The 18,930-nt window shown below is 37.2% G+C and overlaps 1 protein-coding gene across 3 annotated transcripts in view; it reads left to right on the top strand.

Annotated features, from left to right (window-relative positions):
* RAB3GAP2 (RAB3 GTPase activating non-catalytic protein subunit 2) overlaps positions 1-18,930 on the top strand; it is a 105,687-nt gene that overhangs the window by 53,090 nt on the left and 33,667 nt on the right. For all 3 annotated transcript variants that reach the window (XM_032289281.1, XM_032289279.1, XM_032289280.1), the window contains 10 exons: positions 5,157-5,305; positions 6,208-6,287; positions 6,415-6,504; positions 8,529-8,668; positions 10,601-10,817; positions 11,366-11,509; positions 11,736-11,818; positions 12,163-12,227; positions 15,919-16,009; positions 17,718-17,845. In XM_032289281.1, coding sequence (XP_032145172.1) covers positions 5,157-5,305; positions 6,208-6,287; positions 6,415-6,504; positions 8,529-8,668; positions 10,601-10,817; positions 11,366-11,509; positions 11,736-11,818; positions 12,163-12,227; positions 15,919-16,009; positions 17,718-17,845 — 1,187 coding nt within the window. The remainder of the gene's footprint in view (positions 1-5,156; positions 5,306-6,207; positions 6,288-6,414; positions 6,505-8,528; positions 8,669-10,600; positions 10,818-11,365; positions 11,510-11,735; positions 11,819-12,162; positions 12,228-15,918; positions 16,010-17,717; positions 17,846-18,930) is intronic.

Raw genomic sequence — 18,930 nt, 5'->3', positions numbered from 1 at the left:
ATTTGAGATACATTTTGTACTTGCTAAGGGATGGTTTTGAGAAATAAGGAAGAAAAGAATTAAGGATTTCTTAATTTTTAAGTTTGATAAACAGGGGGGATGATGAGACTGTTCACTGAAATGAGAATAAGGAGGAGAGAGGAAGAGATTTAAGGTAGGCAAATAATGAGTTATGTTTTTACAGGCTAACTTCTGACACAGTTCGACATTTAAGTAGAGGTATCAAGTATACAAATTGGACATGAGCATATGAAGTTCAGGGAGGAAGCTGGGATTGTAGATATAAATTTGAGAGGGAGTGATTTACTGTGGAATGCTGCACAGAATTCAGGAAAAGAAGGTCTGTTGGATTTGACAACCTGGAGTTATTTATTGACTCTTGATATGAACAGTTAAAGTAGAATGGTGAGGATGAAAGCCAAATTATTATAGGCTTAAGAATAAATATTTTCACCCCCTGCTCTCCAAATGACAAACAAGGAGCATAAGAAATAGATTCCCAGGCGGGGCGCAGTGGCTCATGCCCATAATCCCAGCACTTTAGGAGGCTGAGGTGGGCAGATCACAAGGTCAGGAGATGGAGACCATCCTGGCCAACATGGTAAAACCCCATCTCTACTAAAAATACAAAAAATTAGCTGGGTGTGGTGGTGTGCACCTGTAGTCCCAGCTACTTGAGGGGCTGAGTCAGGAGAACCGCTTAAACCTGGGAGGCAGAGATTGCAGTGAGCTGAGATTGCGCCACTGCACTCCAGCCTGGAGACAGAGTGAGACTTCATCTCAAAAAAAAAAAAAAAAAAAAAGACAAAAAATAGATTCCTAGTTTCTCCCTTTTTATGGAGTCCTGACCGCTTTCTGAAGCCTCATACTCATTTTTTCCAGCTCCCTACTGAACAATTTCTACCTAGATATCAAACTTAACATATCCAAAATTGAATTCTTATTTTCCTCCTGTCAAACTTGCTCCTCCTTTTTTTCCCACATCATCTTTCTTCTCCTGGTTGCTCCTCACCATGACATACAAGGTCCAACCTTATCTGGCTTATGGTACTCTGACACTGTCTCCTGCAGTATACCCCTCCTTGTGCATTGTGTTTCATCACGTGGACTTCCTTTCTGTTCCTCAGACGCAGCAAGCATATTCCCACTCCAGAGCATTTAGAATTACTGCTTCCTCTTCCTGGAAAACTTAAGCTAGTCACATGGCTTTCTCCCTCTCTTCACTTAGGTCTCTGTTTATATATCACTTTGTCAAAGAGGCCTTCTTTAGCCACCCTACTAGACCTAGAAAATCATCCAATGAGTTTGACTTTATGAAAATTTATACTGAGAAGGACTTTGATGTCTTCCAAAGTGTGGAAAGGCCTCAGATGCTCAGGGAAAACTCTAAATGACAAAGTAATAATAACTCCAGAAAAAAAATGCACACCCAAGGAAATATAATAAGTAGTGAGTCTCACCAGTGAGTTATATCATTCCTAATAATGAAAACAGTGGATTTAATAAATTGAGATACAAATATTTTGGAAGGATATAGGGAGAGAAGGAGATGTAAATAAGCCACACCACCTTAAGTTAGTGAAAAATAGTGCTAAAATCGGTGACTCGAAAGATAACAGCCCCCTAAATTCAGTACCAATATGTAGCAATATAGAGGGCAGAATAACACTTAAATAATACTATAGGAATGTAGTTAGCAAAATGTAGACTGGGAAATTGGTCTCAAACAACTTGTTTCTTCAACAACCAAATTTCAAAGGATCAAGGGTGGGAAGGAGAGTTGAGGAGGTCAGAAGGATTTTGGACCAACCTTTATGTCTATTTGTTTGTGGTCCTTACTCTGAAACCCAGAGATATTGCTTTTCTTAGCAATGATCAGCTATTTTGCTTCAAGAGCAGAGAGTGCAGAAAGTTTAGGTCAACCAAGGTTAATATTTAGCTAGGGGAGTATATGTGTAGGGGGAGACAAGTGTAGGGAGGTAGTGGGTATTTACAGGAAAGTGGTGATGATGGAACACAAATCTAAGCTGGATAAAAAGGGAAGTGATCCCAAGAGGTGCTTGATAAATAGTGGAAAAAACAGTAAGATTAATTATTTGAAACTCGAAATTGTGAAATTACTGCAGGGAGTTTCTAGGGTAATTGAGATGGAAAGCTAGGAGATGGTGGTCTAAGTGTGGTATGCTTGAAATCAAGGTTACAAAGAATCTATAGATTCTTTTGACAGGAACTAAAGCATGACATTGAAAATGTAAATGTAAATCTGTAGATTTGCATTATAGAAGGAAAAGGTTTATGTTATAGAAGGAAAAGATATTGGTGGCAAGGGTGGAAAGAACTGATCAGCCATTTCCTTACTATAAATTAGAATCCTTTAAAAAATTTATATCTATTGCAAAATTGTCCTGTGGATTATCTTGTATCAATTTACACTCCCATGTGTATCGCATGGGGAATCTGCAAAGAAGCTATTTTAAAACTTAAATTTCAATTTATATGTCATACAGTTTACTCTTTGATCATGTTCTGGTGGAGTCAGACAAAACTTATGCAAATTTTATAATGTAGTGAAAACATTTTGTCTACTGAATCGTGGATTCATTTATGACTATGAGATAGGTGTTCTTATCTTTTATAATATTCTAGGAAGTGGGACGGGAATTAAAAAAATAGTCCAAGGATTTGTTTGATCACTTTAATTCCTATAAATCCAGTGAATGTTTTGCTTATGAACTCACTAAAAGAATTTCCTTTCCTAGGACTCATCTTAAGTACAAATTCATTATTTGACAGTTTTCAGGCAAAGGGGAGGCAATACATGTATATGAAAATTAGTAATGCCGGGCACAGCAGCACACCCGTGTAATTGTAGCCCTTTGGGAGGCCACAGTGGGTGGGATCGCTTGAGCTCAGGAGTTCAAGACTAATCCGGGCAACATAGCAAAACCCTTTCCCTATGAGAAATAAAAAATTTAGCTATGTGTGGTCACCTGTGCCTGTAATCCCAGCTACTTGGGAGGCTGGAGCGGGATGATTGCTTGAGCCCAGGAGACCGAGGCTGCAGTGAGCCGTGACCATGCCACTGCACACCAGCCTGGGTGACAGAGAAAAACGCTGTTTCAAAAAAAAAAAAAAGTATATGGAACAATAGAAACTGTAACTTGGTTCATTCTATGGTATATTTGAGTTCAGGTTATCTCAATGGGGGTGTCTTCACATTATCATATGAGTACTCAAGTTTGAAGACACTGCCTGAGTCCATATGTTAGAATAGCAGCAGTTCTTTACTTCCTAGCTCTCTAAGCTCAGTTTCCCCTCTTCTCTCTGCCAGTCAGGTGAAATTAAATGACACTGGGTTTTCCTCTGCTACTCCACCAAGGCATATGGCTATCAACATTCAAGCTATTTTTGCTCTTAGAGTTTTAAGGAAATGAAAAGTAAGTCTCCGTTATGAAACATTGGGGATTTCTGAACTACAGAGCAGACATTCAAAAGTGTTTGTTCTCACTGTTTTGGAATGATACAGAGCACAAGTACTCTCAGCTTTTTTTGTGGGAGTATAAGTTAGCGCCATCTTTATGGAACGCAGTGTAGCAGTACTTAAAAATTTTTTTAAAGGCCGGGCGCAGTGGCTCACACCTGTAATCCCAGCACTTTGAGAGGCCGAGGTGGGTGGATCATGAGGTCAAGAATTCAAGACGAGCCTGACCAAGATGGTGAGACCTCCTCTCTACTAAAAATACAAAAATTAGGCAGGCCTGGTGGCGGGTGCCTGTAATCCCAGCTGCTTGGGAAGCCATGGCAGAGAATTGCTTGTACCTGGGAGGTGGAGGTTGCAGTGAGCCGAGATAGTGCCACTGCACTCCAGCCTTAGTGACAGGGGAAGACTCCATCTCAAAAAAAAAAAATTTTTTTTTTTTAATGTAGATCCTGTTTGACCCTGCACTAATGTTTTTAAGAATTTATGTATATTGGTACAGTATAGATAGATGTATATAAGTGTACAAAGACATTAAGGATATATATATATTGTAGAATTCTTTGTAGTGCCAAAAGATGGGAAATGACCCAAATGTCCACCAGTAGGTCAGATCAATTATGCTATGTCTATATAATAGAATCCTAAGAATGATTGAGAAGAATGATATCTTCTTGATGTTTTATTAAACACAAAAAGTGAGGCACGCACCAACTTATTTGATCTGTCATTTGTGTGTATACAGCACCTCTGGAAGACAGCATAAGAAACAATTATGTTGGTTGTTGCTACTAAAAAGCAAATTGGGGCCGGTGCAGTGGCACACGCCTGTAATCCCAACACTGGGAGGCTGAGGTGGGCAGATCACCTGTGGTCAGGAGTTTGAGACCAGCCTGGCCAACATGGCAAAACTCTGTGTCTACTAAAAATACAAAAATTAGCTGGGCATGGTGGCACACGCCTGTAGTCCCAGCTATTCAGGGAGGCTGAGACAAGAGAATCACTTGAATCTGGGAGACAGAGGTTGCAGTGAGCTGAGAGCACACCATTGTACTCCAGCCTGAGTGACAGGGTGAGACTCCATCTCAAAAAGAAAAAAAAAAAAGATGTGAATTGGTACTTGGGGATATAGTGGACTATATACTTCTGGTACCTCTGAGTTTTGTATCTATTCAAAAAATTAAGTTTGGGTTTTATTATATTCTATAGGTTATAGAAATTATAGATGGAATTTTTAATTTTGGGGTGGGAAACGAGGTCTTGCTCTGTTGCCCAGGCTGGAGTGCAATTGCTGTGGTCTCGGCCCACTGCAACCTCCACCTCCCATGTTCAAGCAGTTCTGCTGCCCCAGCCTCCCAGATAGCTATGATTACAGACACCCACCACCACACCTGGCTAATTTTTGTATATTTAGTAGAGATGGGGTTTCACCATGTTGTCCAGGCTGGTTTCGAACTCTTGACCTCAAGTGATCAACCTGCCTTGGCCTCTCAAGTGTTGGGATTACAGGAGTGAGCCACTGTGCCCAGCAAAATATTTTCTGATGTTGATTTTGTAGCTCTTAAAATGACTTGTTTGAATAAAACTAAGGATTTAGCATCTTAGAATGGAACTGAAGTAAAAATGTCATGAACAAAATAACATTGTACATTCAAATCATGTTTTTTTTTATCATTAGGTATTATGACTCTGTCCCCCTTTGATCAAATGAAGACTGCCTCCAATATAGGTGGATTTAATGCAGCAATTAAAAATAGTCCACCTGCCATGTCTCAGTATATCACTGTAGGGTCCAATCCATTTACCGGCTTCTTCTATGCTTTAGAGGTATGAGTTTTATCACTGATCATGAGTAAGGCAACTCTTGATTTCACAACTTGTCTACAAATTGGATATGCCAACTTGCTTAGCTTTAGAAGATTAAGCAGTTTACATTTCTAAATTTCAATTGAAACTAACATTAATCTCAACTAGCTTTCTTCCAAATTCTTTAGATTAACTAAAAAGGCACTAAAATCAGTATAAAAGAAAATTCTTTGTTTCTGAAGCCCTGAGTTCTTTGATAGCTGAGATTTCTTTAAATATTGCTGCAATATTCAGAAGCTCAGGCTTGTTAATGATGTCAGCTCACTAGGGATTTGAGTAAATGAGGAATTTGTAAAGACAGAACAAGCTGCCAACTATGCTTGTTATAAGTTGTGAAAATTGCTTCCTAAAATAGAGGAAAGTTGAGTGTTAGATTTGGCAGCTCTTGTTTCTCACTTAAAAAGCATACTTCTCAGAATTGTTCAAAATATCTTTTTACTTTTATAAAAATTGTGTGTGTATGTGTGTGCCTGTAAGTATGTACATATATATATATGTATATGTGTGTGTGTGTGTATATATATATATATATATATATATAAAGAGAGAAAAGAGTTGGCTAGTCCAGCTAGAATAATGTAATCTTAATATCCTAGTTTAAAATTTATTTTAATGAATTGGAATTTAAAGAGGTAAATTCTAATGATAACATAGGCTAATGATGATTTTATTTTTAAACTATAGAGTTAAAACTTTTTATTATATTGCTCTTAAAATAAACTTTTTACTGTACTCTGAAAGAAGCTGAGTTGCTAGTCCAGCCTTTACAACTTTTCAAAGTATTTTGAAGTAAGCTTTATTTAGAAAGTATGTTTGTTTCTTTGTAAGCTACTAAATTTTCTTTCAAATGTTCTGTTTTTCAGGGAAGCACACAACCATTATTATCTCATGTTGCACTAGCAGTTGCAAGTAAACTCACTTCTGCTTTATTTAATGCTGCCAGGTAATTACTTAACAATTAAATAAAAAATACCTAATTTGTATCTAGCTTGCTTTTAACCTGTATTTTGGTAGCTTGGACTTTAAAACCCTGAAAGCTCAGTTTTATTCTAAGTTTTCTTTCTTTTCAGTGGTTGGCTTGGTTGGAAAGGTAAGCATGAAGAAGAAGCTGTCCAGAAGCAAAAGCCAAAGGTTGAGCCAGCTACCCCATTAGCTGTAAGGCAAGTCTGTTATGCTTCTCAAATTTTAGTCCTTTGAGAAGAGTACTGTTAAATTTATGGTCTTTTCATGTGCCTGGTTGATTTGCTGATCTCATAAGTCTTTGGAACTTCTGAAAGCCATTACGGTGGGATTTTTTTCTCTCACTAGAATGTAAAACTCCATGTGAAGAGTGATTCGTAACTGTTTTGTTCACAGCTGTATCCCTGTTATACAGTAGGTATTCAAGTTGTATTTCTTAAATGTGCTTATTAACAAACTATGCTTAGTTGTAGGAGAATTGGTTTAGAGAATTGGTTTAGTTGAATTTCTTTTAAAAGTTTAGTTTGTTACTAAGTTATGTAAACTTTAAAAGTTCTTAGTGATTTCTTTTTTTTTTTGAGACGGAGTTTCGCTCTTGTTACCCAGGCTGGAGTGCAATGGCACGATCTCGGCTCACCGCAACCTCCGCCTCCTGGGTTCAGGCAATTCTCCTGCCTCAGCCTCCTGAGTAGCTGGGACTACAGGCACGCGCCACCATGCCCAGCTAATTTTTTGTAGTTTTAGTAGAGACGGGGTTTCACCATGTTGACCAGGATGGTCTCGATCTCTTGACCTTGTGATCCACCCGCCTCGGCCTCCCAAAGTGCTGGGATTACAGGCTTGAGCCACTGCGCCCGGCCAGTGATTTCTTTTAAAAAAATATAATCTTGGTAGATTACAGTGGCTCATGCCTATAATCCTAGCACTTTGGGAGGCCGAGTTGGATGGATCACTTGAGGTCAGGAGTTTGACACCAGCCTGGCCAACATGGTGAAATCTAATCTCTACTAAAAATACAAAAATTAGCCAGGCATGGTGGCGCTTGCCTATAATCCCAGCTACTCAGGAGGCTGAGGCAGGAGAATCACTCAAACCTGGGAGGCAGAGGTTGCAGTGAGCCAAGATTGCTCCATTGCACTCCAGCCTGGAGGACAAGAGCAAAACTCAATCTCCAAAAAAAAAAAGTAAAAAAGTAATAGCAGGAGTTGTGTATTCAAGCAGTCTTTAGACAAGACTCCTGGCCTATGCTTCCTTGTTTATTTCAGTAGTGCTTTATTAGAATGTATTAGTATATTTGTGAGTTTTTTTTTTTTTTTTTGGTAGAAGGAGCATGATTTTTGTTTCTTTTTTATTAGTATTTTTTAGACAGAAGGATTTTTTCTAATGTTTGGTTTTGTTTTAAAATAACTTTTTATCACCTAATATAAAGTACCACCATGAAGGGAAATAGTTCTGTTTATTTATCTTCCTTTTTATGGATATTCTTCACCTAAAGAGAGCCAACTAATTATTAAAATTTATTGAAGTATATCATCTAAGTTTTTTTCATCTTTTTAAAAAATGTATTGTAGCATATCATGTTTCCTAATATCAAGAATCAAGAAATTAGCCAAATGGCCCTGTGAATCTCAAATAGATGTAACAAAGTTTGAGCATCTTTGTTTCAGGGACATTTCTCAAAGTGAGTTTCCTAGTTCTTTTTTAGTACCTCTTTACTTTTATTTTACTCAGAATTCTAATGAGGTTGATTATAGACCAACAGCAGTTTAGAGATAACTATTTAGAAAAAGGAAAGTTTTTGCTTCAGCCAGATTGGTTTCAGCAGGATCGGATATCTTACAAGAAAGAGAAAGATTAGGAATAAGAACTTAAAATAGACAAAGATGCCTGTGTGGGAGCAAATTCTAAAATTTAGTTGATGGTGAGGACATTATTTTCTATGGCATGACTCTTAATCAAATAAAGGTATATTTTATATTCTCTAAAGGTATAGGGTTGTGGGTATCTATTGAAAACCTACATAGAACTGTGGTTTTATTTCTTTTATATATCTTATATTACAAATGTCAGTTGTGATTAATAAATTAACTATTAATCCAGGCAGAATTCATATTTCTTTATATAAAAACAGATTCAGCCTATTTCATTTATGCATTTCATTATTCTGTTATATGTTTCTGAATTGGAATGTGATTTGAGCTTTTATTTTCTTTTTAAATATCAGATTTGGACTTCCGGATTCTAGACGCCATGGTGAAAGCATATGTCTGTCTCCATGTAACACGCTGGCAGCAGTAACAGATGATTTTGGCAGAGTTATTTTATTGGATGTAGCTAGAGGAATTGCAATACGCATGTGGAAAGGTACTTCTTACAACAATCCAGAAAAACAATTACTTTTTACCCCAATCGTTGAGCAGTGTTATCATCCTTCAGCTTCTGGTTGATAATTCTGTTTAATTCTTTATGTTTACATGTTTTTATTTTTTTGACGTGAACTCGGATCAGCAACCACTTGATTGAGTAGTTAGTTGATACATCCCTGAGGTTTGATCACCTCATAGCCATATTTAACCTTTTGTACTTTCTTTTCAGTTCTCACTGTCATTGTCAATTTCTGAGTTCAGTTTCTTTCCCCTGCTACATTTACTCCCCTTCACAAAGCCATTCTTGAGCCAAATGTTCTCCCCAAATCTATAGTGCCAAGTCTTTCAGATTTAAAATAGCAAAACCCATGTTCACTTACTTGACTTTTATATCCATATGCTTGGGTCAATCCACCTGGTGTGTCAATAAGTATGTCACTTGGGAGTTTCATTCAGCTGTTAGTAACAGACCTGAGTAACAGACCACAGTATCTTCATGAACGCAGTCTTCTTCCTTGTAGCTTCCCCACTCAAGGTTCTCATAGACAGCCCTCTTATCTGCATTTCAGGAAGGAAGCAGAAAGGAAGAAGGCTTCTCCTGACAGCTGAGTCAATCTACTTTGAGGATATTCCCCAAAGTCTCTTCAACCACTATCTACATTAGCCAGGACTTAGTGACATGGCCTCATCTAACTATAAGGGAGACTTGCAAATATCTTTTAACTGGGCACATTGTCAACCCCTGAATAAAATAATATCTCCCTGACTAAGAAGTGATAATTACATTATTTAGAGTCATCTGGAATAGTAACATGTCAGTGTAGACCACAATTTATGGTGCAGTCTTGTCTGTCCTTTAAAATCTGTGGAATTATGGATTGAGGTCATTAAATTACTCTGGACAGATTGAAGCCACTATCACCTTCTTGCCAAAGAACTCCTGCAGTGACAGACAGAGGCAGGCAGTCTTTACCTACTACATGTCTAAGTATCTGTAGAAATAATTTTAGTACTGCAGGTACATCATTTCTCCTTGGTGTTTGTCTTCTGAAACAATATCAAAGGTGTGTTCTCAGCAAGACTTTTCTAAAATACAGAAGACAAAGCTGTACTGACTGCTCCAGATTTCCTGTGGCAGTCTTATTCCTTACATCATTGCCTGTCTTTCTGCAGCTGGTGCATTCAGTTTTCCTTTCTATTGTATACTTGGAAAGAAGGATCAATTGACTATAAGAGGGGGTCACCCTAAAATGGAAGACAGCATCAGCTACTTCTCCCGTGCAGGACCTTCCTCCTGTCGCCTTGTAGCCCATATTTTCTCTCTATCTGCATATCACCAAAAGGCTTGGTTGGGAAGGGAAGGGAATGGGGTCAGGAGGGGTAATCAGGTAGCTTCAATTATATCTATAATCTTTTCTGTTCTTGAGTTTTGCTCTTGTTGCCCAGGCTGGAGTGCAATGGCACTATCTCTCCTCACTGCAACCTCCGCCTCCCGGGTTCAAGTGATTCTCCTGCCTCAGCCTCCCAAGTAACTGGGATTACAGGCATGTGCCACCACGCCCAGCTAATTTTTTGTGTTTAGTAGAGAGGGTTTCACCATGTTGGTCAGGCTGTTGTCAAACTCCTGATCTCAGATTATCCACCCGCCTTGGCCTCCCAAAGTGCTGGATTTATAGATGTGAGCCACTGCGTATTTTCTTTTGACAAAGAAAAAGTGATCAGAAGTAAATATACAAAGTACTAAGATTTGATAAATCTTAGTGATAGACTGGTTATTATTTATTATCATTTTTTATTTAAGCTATTCCATAATTTAAAAAATATACTTTTATAGCTTTTCTTACTTCACCGCCACTATTCCAGAGTACTTCAGGAGGCTGCTATGGAACCTAGATTAAGTATTTAACTTCCCTTTCCCTCTATCTTTAAGGGTACCGCGATGCACAAATTGGATGGATTCAAATTGTAGAGGACCTCCATGAAAGAGTACCAGAAAAGGCAGATTTTTCTCCCTTTGGAAATTCTCAGGGTCCAAGTCGAGTAGCTCAATTCCTTGTGATCTATGCTCCAAGAAGGGGAATTTTAGAAGTGTGGAGCACACAGCAGGGACCTAGAATAGGAGCTTTCAATGTGGGAAAGCACTGCAGGTAAGCTGCAAATGCTGGCATTGTGCTGGTTACAAAATGAAAAATAGGAATGCTTTTATTAAAATAAAGCTTTTACTAAAGCTCCTTATATTAGATTACAAGTTGGAGAATTACAATATGCTTTATTGTGGTTTTCCCTGTGAGTACCTGGTTTATAATTATTTAATAACAACAAAAAAAGTTGAAAATGCTGTGATACACTACTGAATTAAAGTTAGCTTTTTGCTGACATTTGTCCCTAACTTATGCTGTGAAGACTCAAAAGGAAAGGTTCCTTCAGATTGCCCTAGTGATAAGTGAGGTGAATGCTTTGTTTGCCCTTGAAACCTGGGCCTGATTGTATTCATTTTATTTTATAGAATCTTTGAACAAAGCAGAACTCTGCTAGTTGAGCCCTGCTCTACTTATGTGTTTGCTATCAGTATTTAGTTGCCTTATTAATGTTCCTAAATTGATAATAATGTTGGGTTCCGTAGCTATAATAAAAGGACTTTTTGGCATTTCTCCTGTTCTAATATTTTTACCATCTTGATTTGTGTTCTTTTTAGGCTACTGTATCCTGGATATAAAATAATGGGCTTAAATAATGTTACCAGTCAGAGTTGGCAGCCACAGACTTATCAGATCTGTCTTGTTGATCCAGTGTCTGGAAGTGTGAAAACAGTGAACGTTCCCTTCCATTTAGCACTGAGGTAAGGTGTATCCAGTGTTGCTGATTGATGCTTCTCTGCTAACTTTTCCTAGTTCCTAGGTTTGTTGTACTGTTTTGTAGTTGCTATTTTGTTGTTTCCTTTGTCTTTAGACTGATACCTTTAAAGTTAAATAGGAAACACATAAAGGAAAAAAATAGTTGGAGTACGTCAGAGTTAGAAAGAAAATTTCATATTCTTTAAAAATTTGTTATATTTATTGTTTTAGTGATAAGAAGAGTGAACGAGCCAAGGATATGCACCTAGTGAAGAAACTAGCAGCCTTACTGAAAACAAAATCTCCCAATCTTGGTAAGTATTCTATCATACTAATAATAAAGCATATTGTTCTGTCATCTTTTGAATCAATAAAATATTCTGAATGGAGCAATCAGAATAATCCATGGATGAGCCCAACTCCTTTTCAGAATGAGGTGAGGTACAAGTGATACAAGTGATCACCTGTACTTATTGGAATTGCTCTGTAAGGAAGAAGTCTGCCATCTAGAGGGTGTTATAATTTATAACAAGGAAACATTAATGTGAGAGAACCCAAAAATCCTTTAGACTCACTGATAGTATAGAGGTGTTCATTTTCTTTCAGAATGTTTCACTGTTATAAAAGTTAAAATTTTACCTTAATTTTTTCTTTATAGATTTGGTTGAAACAGAAATAAAGGAATTAATTCTTGATATTAAATACCCTGCAACCAAAATACAAGTAAGTGTATGTAATACGTGAACTTTCCTGCTAGTAGCTATAATACATCCTTCTTAAAATCTTTATTTTCCTATTTCCCCCAAACATGGCAGGCTGAAGTCTTTTCATGTTTTTATTATTTATCCCTTTCTATATTTTTATGTGGAAGTTCCTGTTGTCTCATTTAAATATATATATATATATATATATAACCATACATCTGAGTGTGTTTTATATACCCACACATACACATCCCCACATTTTATATATGTATATATATGAGAAATATGTGCATATGACCACCCACCTTAGTAAATACAATCTTACCAGGAACTCTAAAGAGTCCTGAGTGTCCCTCCTCAGTCCCATTCCCTTCTCTCATCCCTAAGGTAACCATAATTTAGAATTTTGTGGTTCTTTCTTTTTCTTTGCTTTATTAGCTACATCATTTCTGTGTGGCTTCTTTGAAACCTGTTGATGCATTTCCTGCCTTTTCAAACTTGATATAAATGGAGTCATGCCCTATGTCTTCTGTGACTTTAGTTTTTCCTTCAGGATTATGTTTCTGTGTCATTCATATTGGTGTATGTAGCTATCGTTGTAATTCATTCATTCACTATGTCATGCAAATTCCATTTGCTGACTAGAATTTATTCACTGTCCTGTCAGTGAACAGTTAGGTTGTTTCCAGATTTTTACCATTACAAACAATGATGCTTTGCTTATCTGTGTACATATTTCCTCAGGCACATATGCAAGAGTTTCTCTGCAGTTTATACCTAAGAGTGGAATTGCTAGGGTGTGAGCTTCCTCAGCTGTACTAGCTGATGGCAAATTGTTTCTCAAAATAATTGTACTAACTTACATTCCCACTTGTTCTGTATGAGTCCCTGTTACTCCACAGTCTCAACATTCCATGGTATTGCCAGACTTTTACTTTTTGCCAGGCTCGTGGTTATAATATGGTCACCGTTGGTGATTTCTTTTACTCCCACTCCTCCTATCCAAAGCCCTCATAATGCTATTCAAGTCCTAACTCCATAAATTCTTACATAATGCTTCAATCCCCATGGATAATTCTGAACTTCTACTCTACTTTCAGTCAGAGCTGGATAGTTAATGACTACTTATTTTCTAATTATTTCATGTGTGTTAGTCATAACTCCTCCAACTTTTTTTTTCTTTAGGCCTTTTAAGCTCCTTCAAGTAGGAACCTTACCAAATACTCGAGTTTTATAATTCACAGCATCTAAAATAATGCTACTGTGAAAATATAAGAAAAAAAAACCATATCACCGTTGTTTTTTTCTTTTCTCTTACACAGTAACTCAACACTTCTGCCACTAGATGTTGGGCTTTTTTTCCCCCGACACACCAGTCAATTTCTTTGGGGAATTCTCCTGCTAACACCAGCTAGCTATTCTCTAGTTCAATTCAATTATGACACCATCTACCTGGAGATGATAGCATGAGATCATCACCACAAGTTAAGAGCTCAGTCCTACAAGACTTCTACCTACTTCAGTTGCCAGTCACAAGTAGTAGGTTGTCAGCTATATATCTGGCTGACTGGCTATAAATTGGGGTTCCTATGACCCCCTCTTTGGGGTTCATCTAGAGCAATTCACAGAACTCAGGGAAACATTTTACTTAGTTTACCCATTTATTAAAAGGATAATATAGAGGGTAGAGATGAACAGCCAGATGGAAGGGATGCATAGCATAAATCATATGGGATGGGTTGCAGAGCTTCCATCCCCTCTCCTGGCAAGCCACTATTCAGGAACCTCTACATGTTCAACCTCTACTATCCAGAAGTTCTTCCAAACCTTGTCCTTTTGGGTGTTGATGGAAGCTTCATTATGTAGGCATGATTGATTATATCATTGGCCATTGGTGATTAACTCAGCCTTCAGCCCCTTGTGGCTCCCCAGAGGTCAGGGGTTGGGCTAAAAGTTCCAGTCCTCAAATATATGGTTGGTTCCACTGGCAACCAACTCCTTATTCTGAAGCTTTCCAGGAGCCCACCATGAGAGGCTTCAGTAGAACAAAAGATTCTCCTATCACCGGGGAAATTAGAGGTCTTAGAAGCCCCCCATTAGAAACTGGGGGTCAAAGACCAAATGTTAGAACAAAAGGTTCACCTAGCACCGCTGTCCACAAAGGGATTAAGAGTTCTGACTCATGAACTAGGGCAGAGACAAAACATTAGAACAAAATAAACTCCTAGCACCCCCATTGTTCAGGAAATTACAGGAACTCTGTGTCAGGTACTGGGGCCATAGACCAATATGTATGTTTCTTACTATTTTACAGCTACATACATGGGATAATTTAGTGAATAGTGATTTCTGTTGCAGTCAGTTTTTAAAACACTTTTTATTGTGTTATTGTGGAACAGAAAAGTCTGTGTGATTTTTAATTGTGTTTTCCATTCTAATGACAATGCTAATTGGCTCTCATTTTCCTCAGGGCAAAGTCTCAGTTATTAAAGATGACATGATGATGACAAAGTGGGCATCTAGAGAGACAGTTTGAGACATCTGTAGTAGAAAGGGCCATAACCCACACAGTTCTTCTCATTTTGATGCCATCTTTCTTCTTATTTTAAATTATAGAATAACAAAATTGGGAAACCAGCATAATGCAAACTGCCTTCTTGATTTTCCTTTTTTTAAAACAATACTTCTGAATCATGTATGAAGCTGTGAATTTTATTAAAAACGCTGGAAAACCCGGTAACAGAAATTATACGTCTTGTGAGACTGACTAAAGGGAGGGAAGAAACCAGTTTAGGCTTTGGGAGACTGAATAATGAGGAAGAAAGTAAGCTAGCTGCTAGCCTGTGTAATCATAGGCAAAACAGGAGCAGGTTACGCTTGTCCTGGGTTCTTGCCTCTTTTAGTTACTTTCTTTATTGCTTCCAGGTGGTTGCTTCATTATAGGCCTGACCAACGTCTTGAGCCACCCTCTAAGCCCATTTCTCCTGCACAAACACACAGAGGTTCTTGTGCTATGATCGGATATTTGTCTCATCCCACATTCTCAGCCTACTTTTTAAACTATTTAATCTCATTGATTAAAATCCAATTTAATGTGCTAATATGAAAGGATAAATGTGACCTTTAACTGCTGTGTCTAACTCATTGATGTTTCTGATACTTGCTACTTTAGGAATGAAGAGATATTTTCGGACTGCTTATGAAGAATCTTAAATATCTGTGGGGGTGAGGAGAGGGAGGTAGGGTAGGGTAGGTACTGTATCTATCCAGCATGGCGTGTAGATCCTGTCTGCCGCGCACAAATGCAGTAATTAAGCTATAACTAAGTTGTTGGCAGCTTTTGTTATTGACATGACGATAACCTCTGCATTTCATTTATGCCTAGATAGTATAGGCATATTCAAACCCTTCTTTTGGTAAATAGCTTATCTTTGTTTCTGTTTGGATTTGGCTATTCTGTTAAGTAGCTGTTGCCTTCTAGTTGTTTTATCCTCAGCCTGGACTTTTTGTCATTTATATCATATTTGGTGACATGAAGTTGATTGTATATTACTTAACAATGCAACTTGAGATTTAAGGTATGTACACTAAAACATCTTAAATATAGAGCTTCCCTTTGAAATTTGAGGTAGTGAAAGTGCGGGCATAAATACAAGATAAAAAAATCATTGCCTTATAATTACTAGAATTATTCAATATCTTTCTTCTAGGCTTTGGAAAGCATTTTGGCAAGTGAACGTTTACCATTTTTTTGCCTTAGAAACATCACTCAGACATTAATGGACACTTTAAAAAATCAAGGTAATAAGAGTTTGTACTGATAGGAGGTTATGTTCTCAACTCAAATTTTCTAACTCTTGATTATAGAAAGCAACTGACTTTATGATACCATCATGTTACTTTAATATGGAAGATATATATAGATATATATATATGTGAAATGAGGAATCTTATTTACTCCCTGTTTAGTGTATGTAGTTGATCTTCATCTAAGCTGTCTGTGAATGTATTGACTGTTATTGGAAAGGTTTTTTTTAATTGTGAGGAAAGATGTCAGTATAGAATGATAAGTTGTTTTTCTTATCTAGCTGTAGAACATTGTGAAAGCCATTGGAATGAAGGGGAAGTTAGCTGGTGGTATGGGAAAAACAACCAAGTTCTCTTGCTGCCGTTGTCTTTTCTTTAGCTTCACAAGAGGGAACAGATTTCTCTAGGGGAGGACATAGTGTCATTTTGATCAAGATAATAATAAAAAATATTTGTACTTTGTATTAATGTTCTGTTAGTGTATAACATCTGTATTTTCCCATCAGTTTCCCTCATGAACAGAGTTAAGGACTTCCAAAATCACAGACAACAATCAGACTGTTAGTTCTGGATTTTCTGATCATTTTTTGCTGCTCAAAATTTGTCTGTACTGTCACATTATTCTTTAAAATCAATCAATCAATCAGTCAGTCAAAATGTATATTTCTGAAAAAGGATTACACTTGAAACTGGGATTGTAACACCATATTCCGTCCAACTAAACTAGTAAAAATTCAATTTATTCTTAATTCCTGACATCAGTTAAATCGTGGTGTTCAGTGGACTGGTATCATCTAGTTGTGACTTTTGCTTGTCATATTGATTGTGTAAAACCAGCTTTGTGTTTTAATTATGTGTAAGACAGCTTTAAGTGGCTTACTAAACAAATTCTAATTTGTTCTTTCAGGGCTTCAAACGTCCTAATTTTGAGACTCTTATTCAACCTTTTTTTAACAGATACATAAAACTGACATTGGCAAATAGTGAACTCCTTTAGTGTATACCACTTGTCAGAAATAAACACCTCTTTTTAAAAGCATAGTATACTTATAAAGCCCTCCTACCCCTCAAGGCATTAACAAAATCCCAATATGTGGTAAGTGGAAAGTTATCTTTCACTGGTCTGGTAGTAAACCAAACAAACTCCATTGTTGGAGCTCTATAAAATCATCCGTTTCAAGCCCTATGTAAAATTGAGATTCCTAAAAACTTTAATTATTTTGTATGGTCAGTTTTATTATGGCTCTAAGAACTTGAACAATATTCCATGATACTATATTTAAAATAAGATTTGGGGGGATTTTCAGTGTCTCCCTTTTTAAAGAATAAATATTTGTTTTATATTAGATATAAATATTGATATAGTATATGAATTATGGAGTCAGGGAAAATCTTTTCAAAGGTATTTCCAGATAATTTCTTTAAATTTTAAGTATTAGATGAAGGTATTTCTGCCTTCTTTTTTTTTTTCTTTTTTATCCCCCTACTTTTAGAGCATTTATTTTATTTAAAAAGTTAGACATTTTGTCATGACAGAAAAATTGTCTTTGCTTTCAAAATCTGGCATAGCTTAAGCAGCTCAATATTTAATACATCAGAGCATCAGGGAATTATGTAATATTGAGAGATTTAATGAAAGAAAAGCCTGTTTATGAGTCTGTTAAACATATCTCTTAAATATACTTTTTCTTCTACCTTTTAGAACTTGAGTCTGTTGATGAAGGATTGCTACAGTTTTGTGCCAATAAACTGAAATTGCTGCAACTATATGAGTCTGTCAGTCAGTTAAATTCCATTGATTTTCATTTAGACACACCATTCTCTGATAATGTGAGTAATCCCAAATTTTATATTCTATAAAATAATCTCTCTGATTAGTTTTACTTTTTAAAATCAGTAGTAAACAAGTAGAAAATTAAGAATTTTTTTGGCAGGGTGCAGTGGCTCATCCCTGTAATCCCATCACTTTGGGAGGCCGAGGTGGGCAGATCACAGGTCAGGAGATCGAGACCATCCTGTCCAATATGGTGAAACCCCGTCTCTACTAAAAATACAAAAATTAGCTGGGCGTGGTGGCACGTGCCTGTGATCCCAGATACTCAGGAGTTTGAGGCAGGAGAATCACTTAAACCCAGGAGGCAGAGGTTGCAGTGAGCTGAGATTGTGCCAGTGCACTCCATCCTGGGCCACAGAGTGAGACTTTGTCTCAAAAAGAAAAATAAAAAGAATTTTTTTAAAGCTTTAAAGGTATATTTTCTTTACCAAGCCTCCTGGTAGCTCTGTACCTTTCTGCTAAATTTACATTATTTTTACAAGTGCTGAGATTTTAGGCATGAGCCACTATGCCCATCCACGATATGTTTTTATACATATGGTATATAAAAATAATTTGAAAGCCTAGCAGGTTATATCCCTGAGAGCTGCATACAGGACTTATATGTAGATAAAATGAGAACTGTTTTTCTATGTTTTTATTTTGTAGTGTTTATACTGCTTGATAACTAAGCATTTAAATTCAAATATTTAGTTTCCTCAGAATGGTAAGAGTTGCATTTGACACGCTTTTACATTTTTTTCTGATTATATAACAATACAAGTTTATTAAAAAAAATTTTTTTTTTTGAGACGGAGTTTTGCTCTTGTTACCCAGGCTGGAGTGCAATGGCGCGATCCCGGCTCACCGCAACCTCCGCCTCCTGGGTTCAGGCAAGTCTCCTGCCTTAGCCTCCTGAGTAGCTGGGACTACAGGCACGCACCACCATGCCCAGCTAATGTTTTGTATTTTTAGTAGAGACGGAGTTTCATCATGTTGACCAGGATGGTCTCGATCTCTTGACCTCGTAATCCACCCGCCTCGGCCTCCCAGAGTGCTGGGATTACAGGCGTGAACCACCGCGTCCGGCACAGTTTATTAA

This window comes from Sapajus apella, unplaced genomic scaffold, assembly GCF_009761245.1.
Source record: "Sapajus apella isolate SASKATOON/1434 unplaced genomic scaffold, GSC_monkey_1.0 scaffold22, whole genome shotgun sequence".
NCBI classification, from domain to species: domain Eukaryota; kingdom Metazoa; phylum Chordata; class Mammalia; order Primates; family Cebidae; genus Sapajus; species Sapajus apella.
The sequence above is the reverse complement of the archived record's forward strand: the minus strand, read 5'-3'. Positions and strand labels throughout refer to the sequence as shown.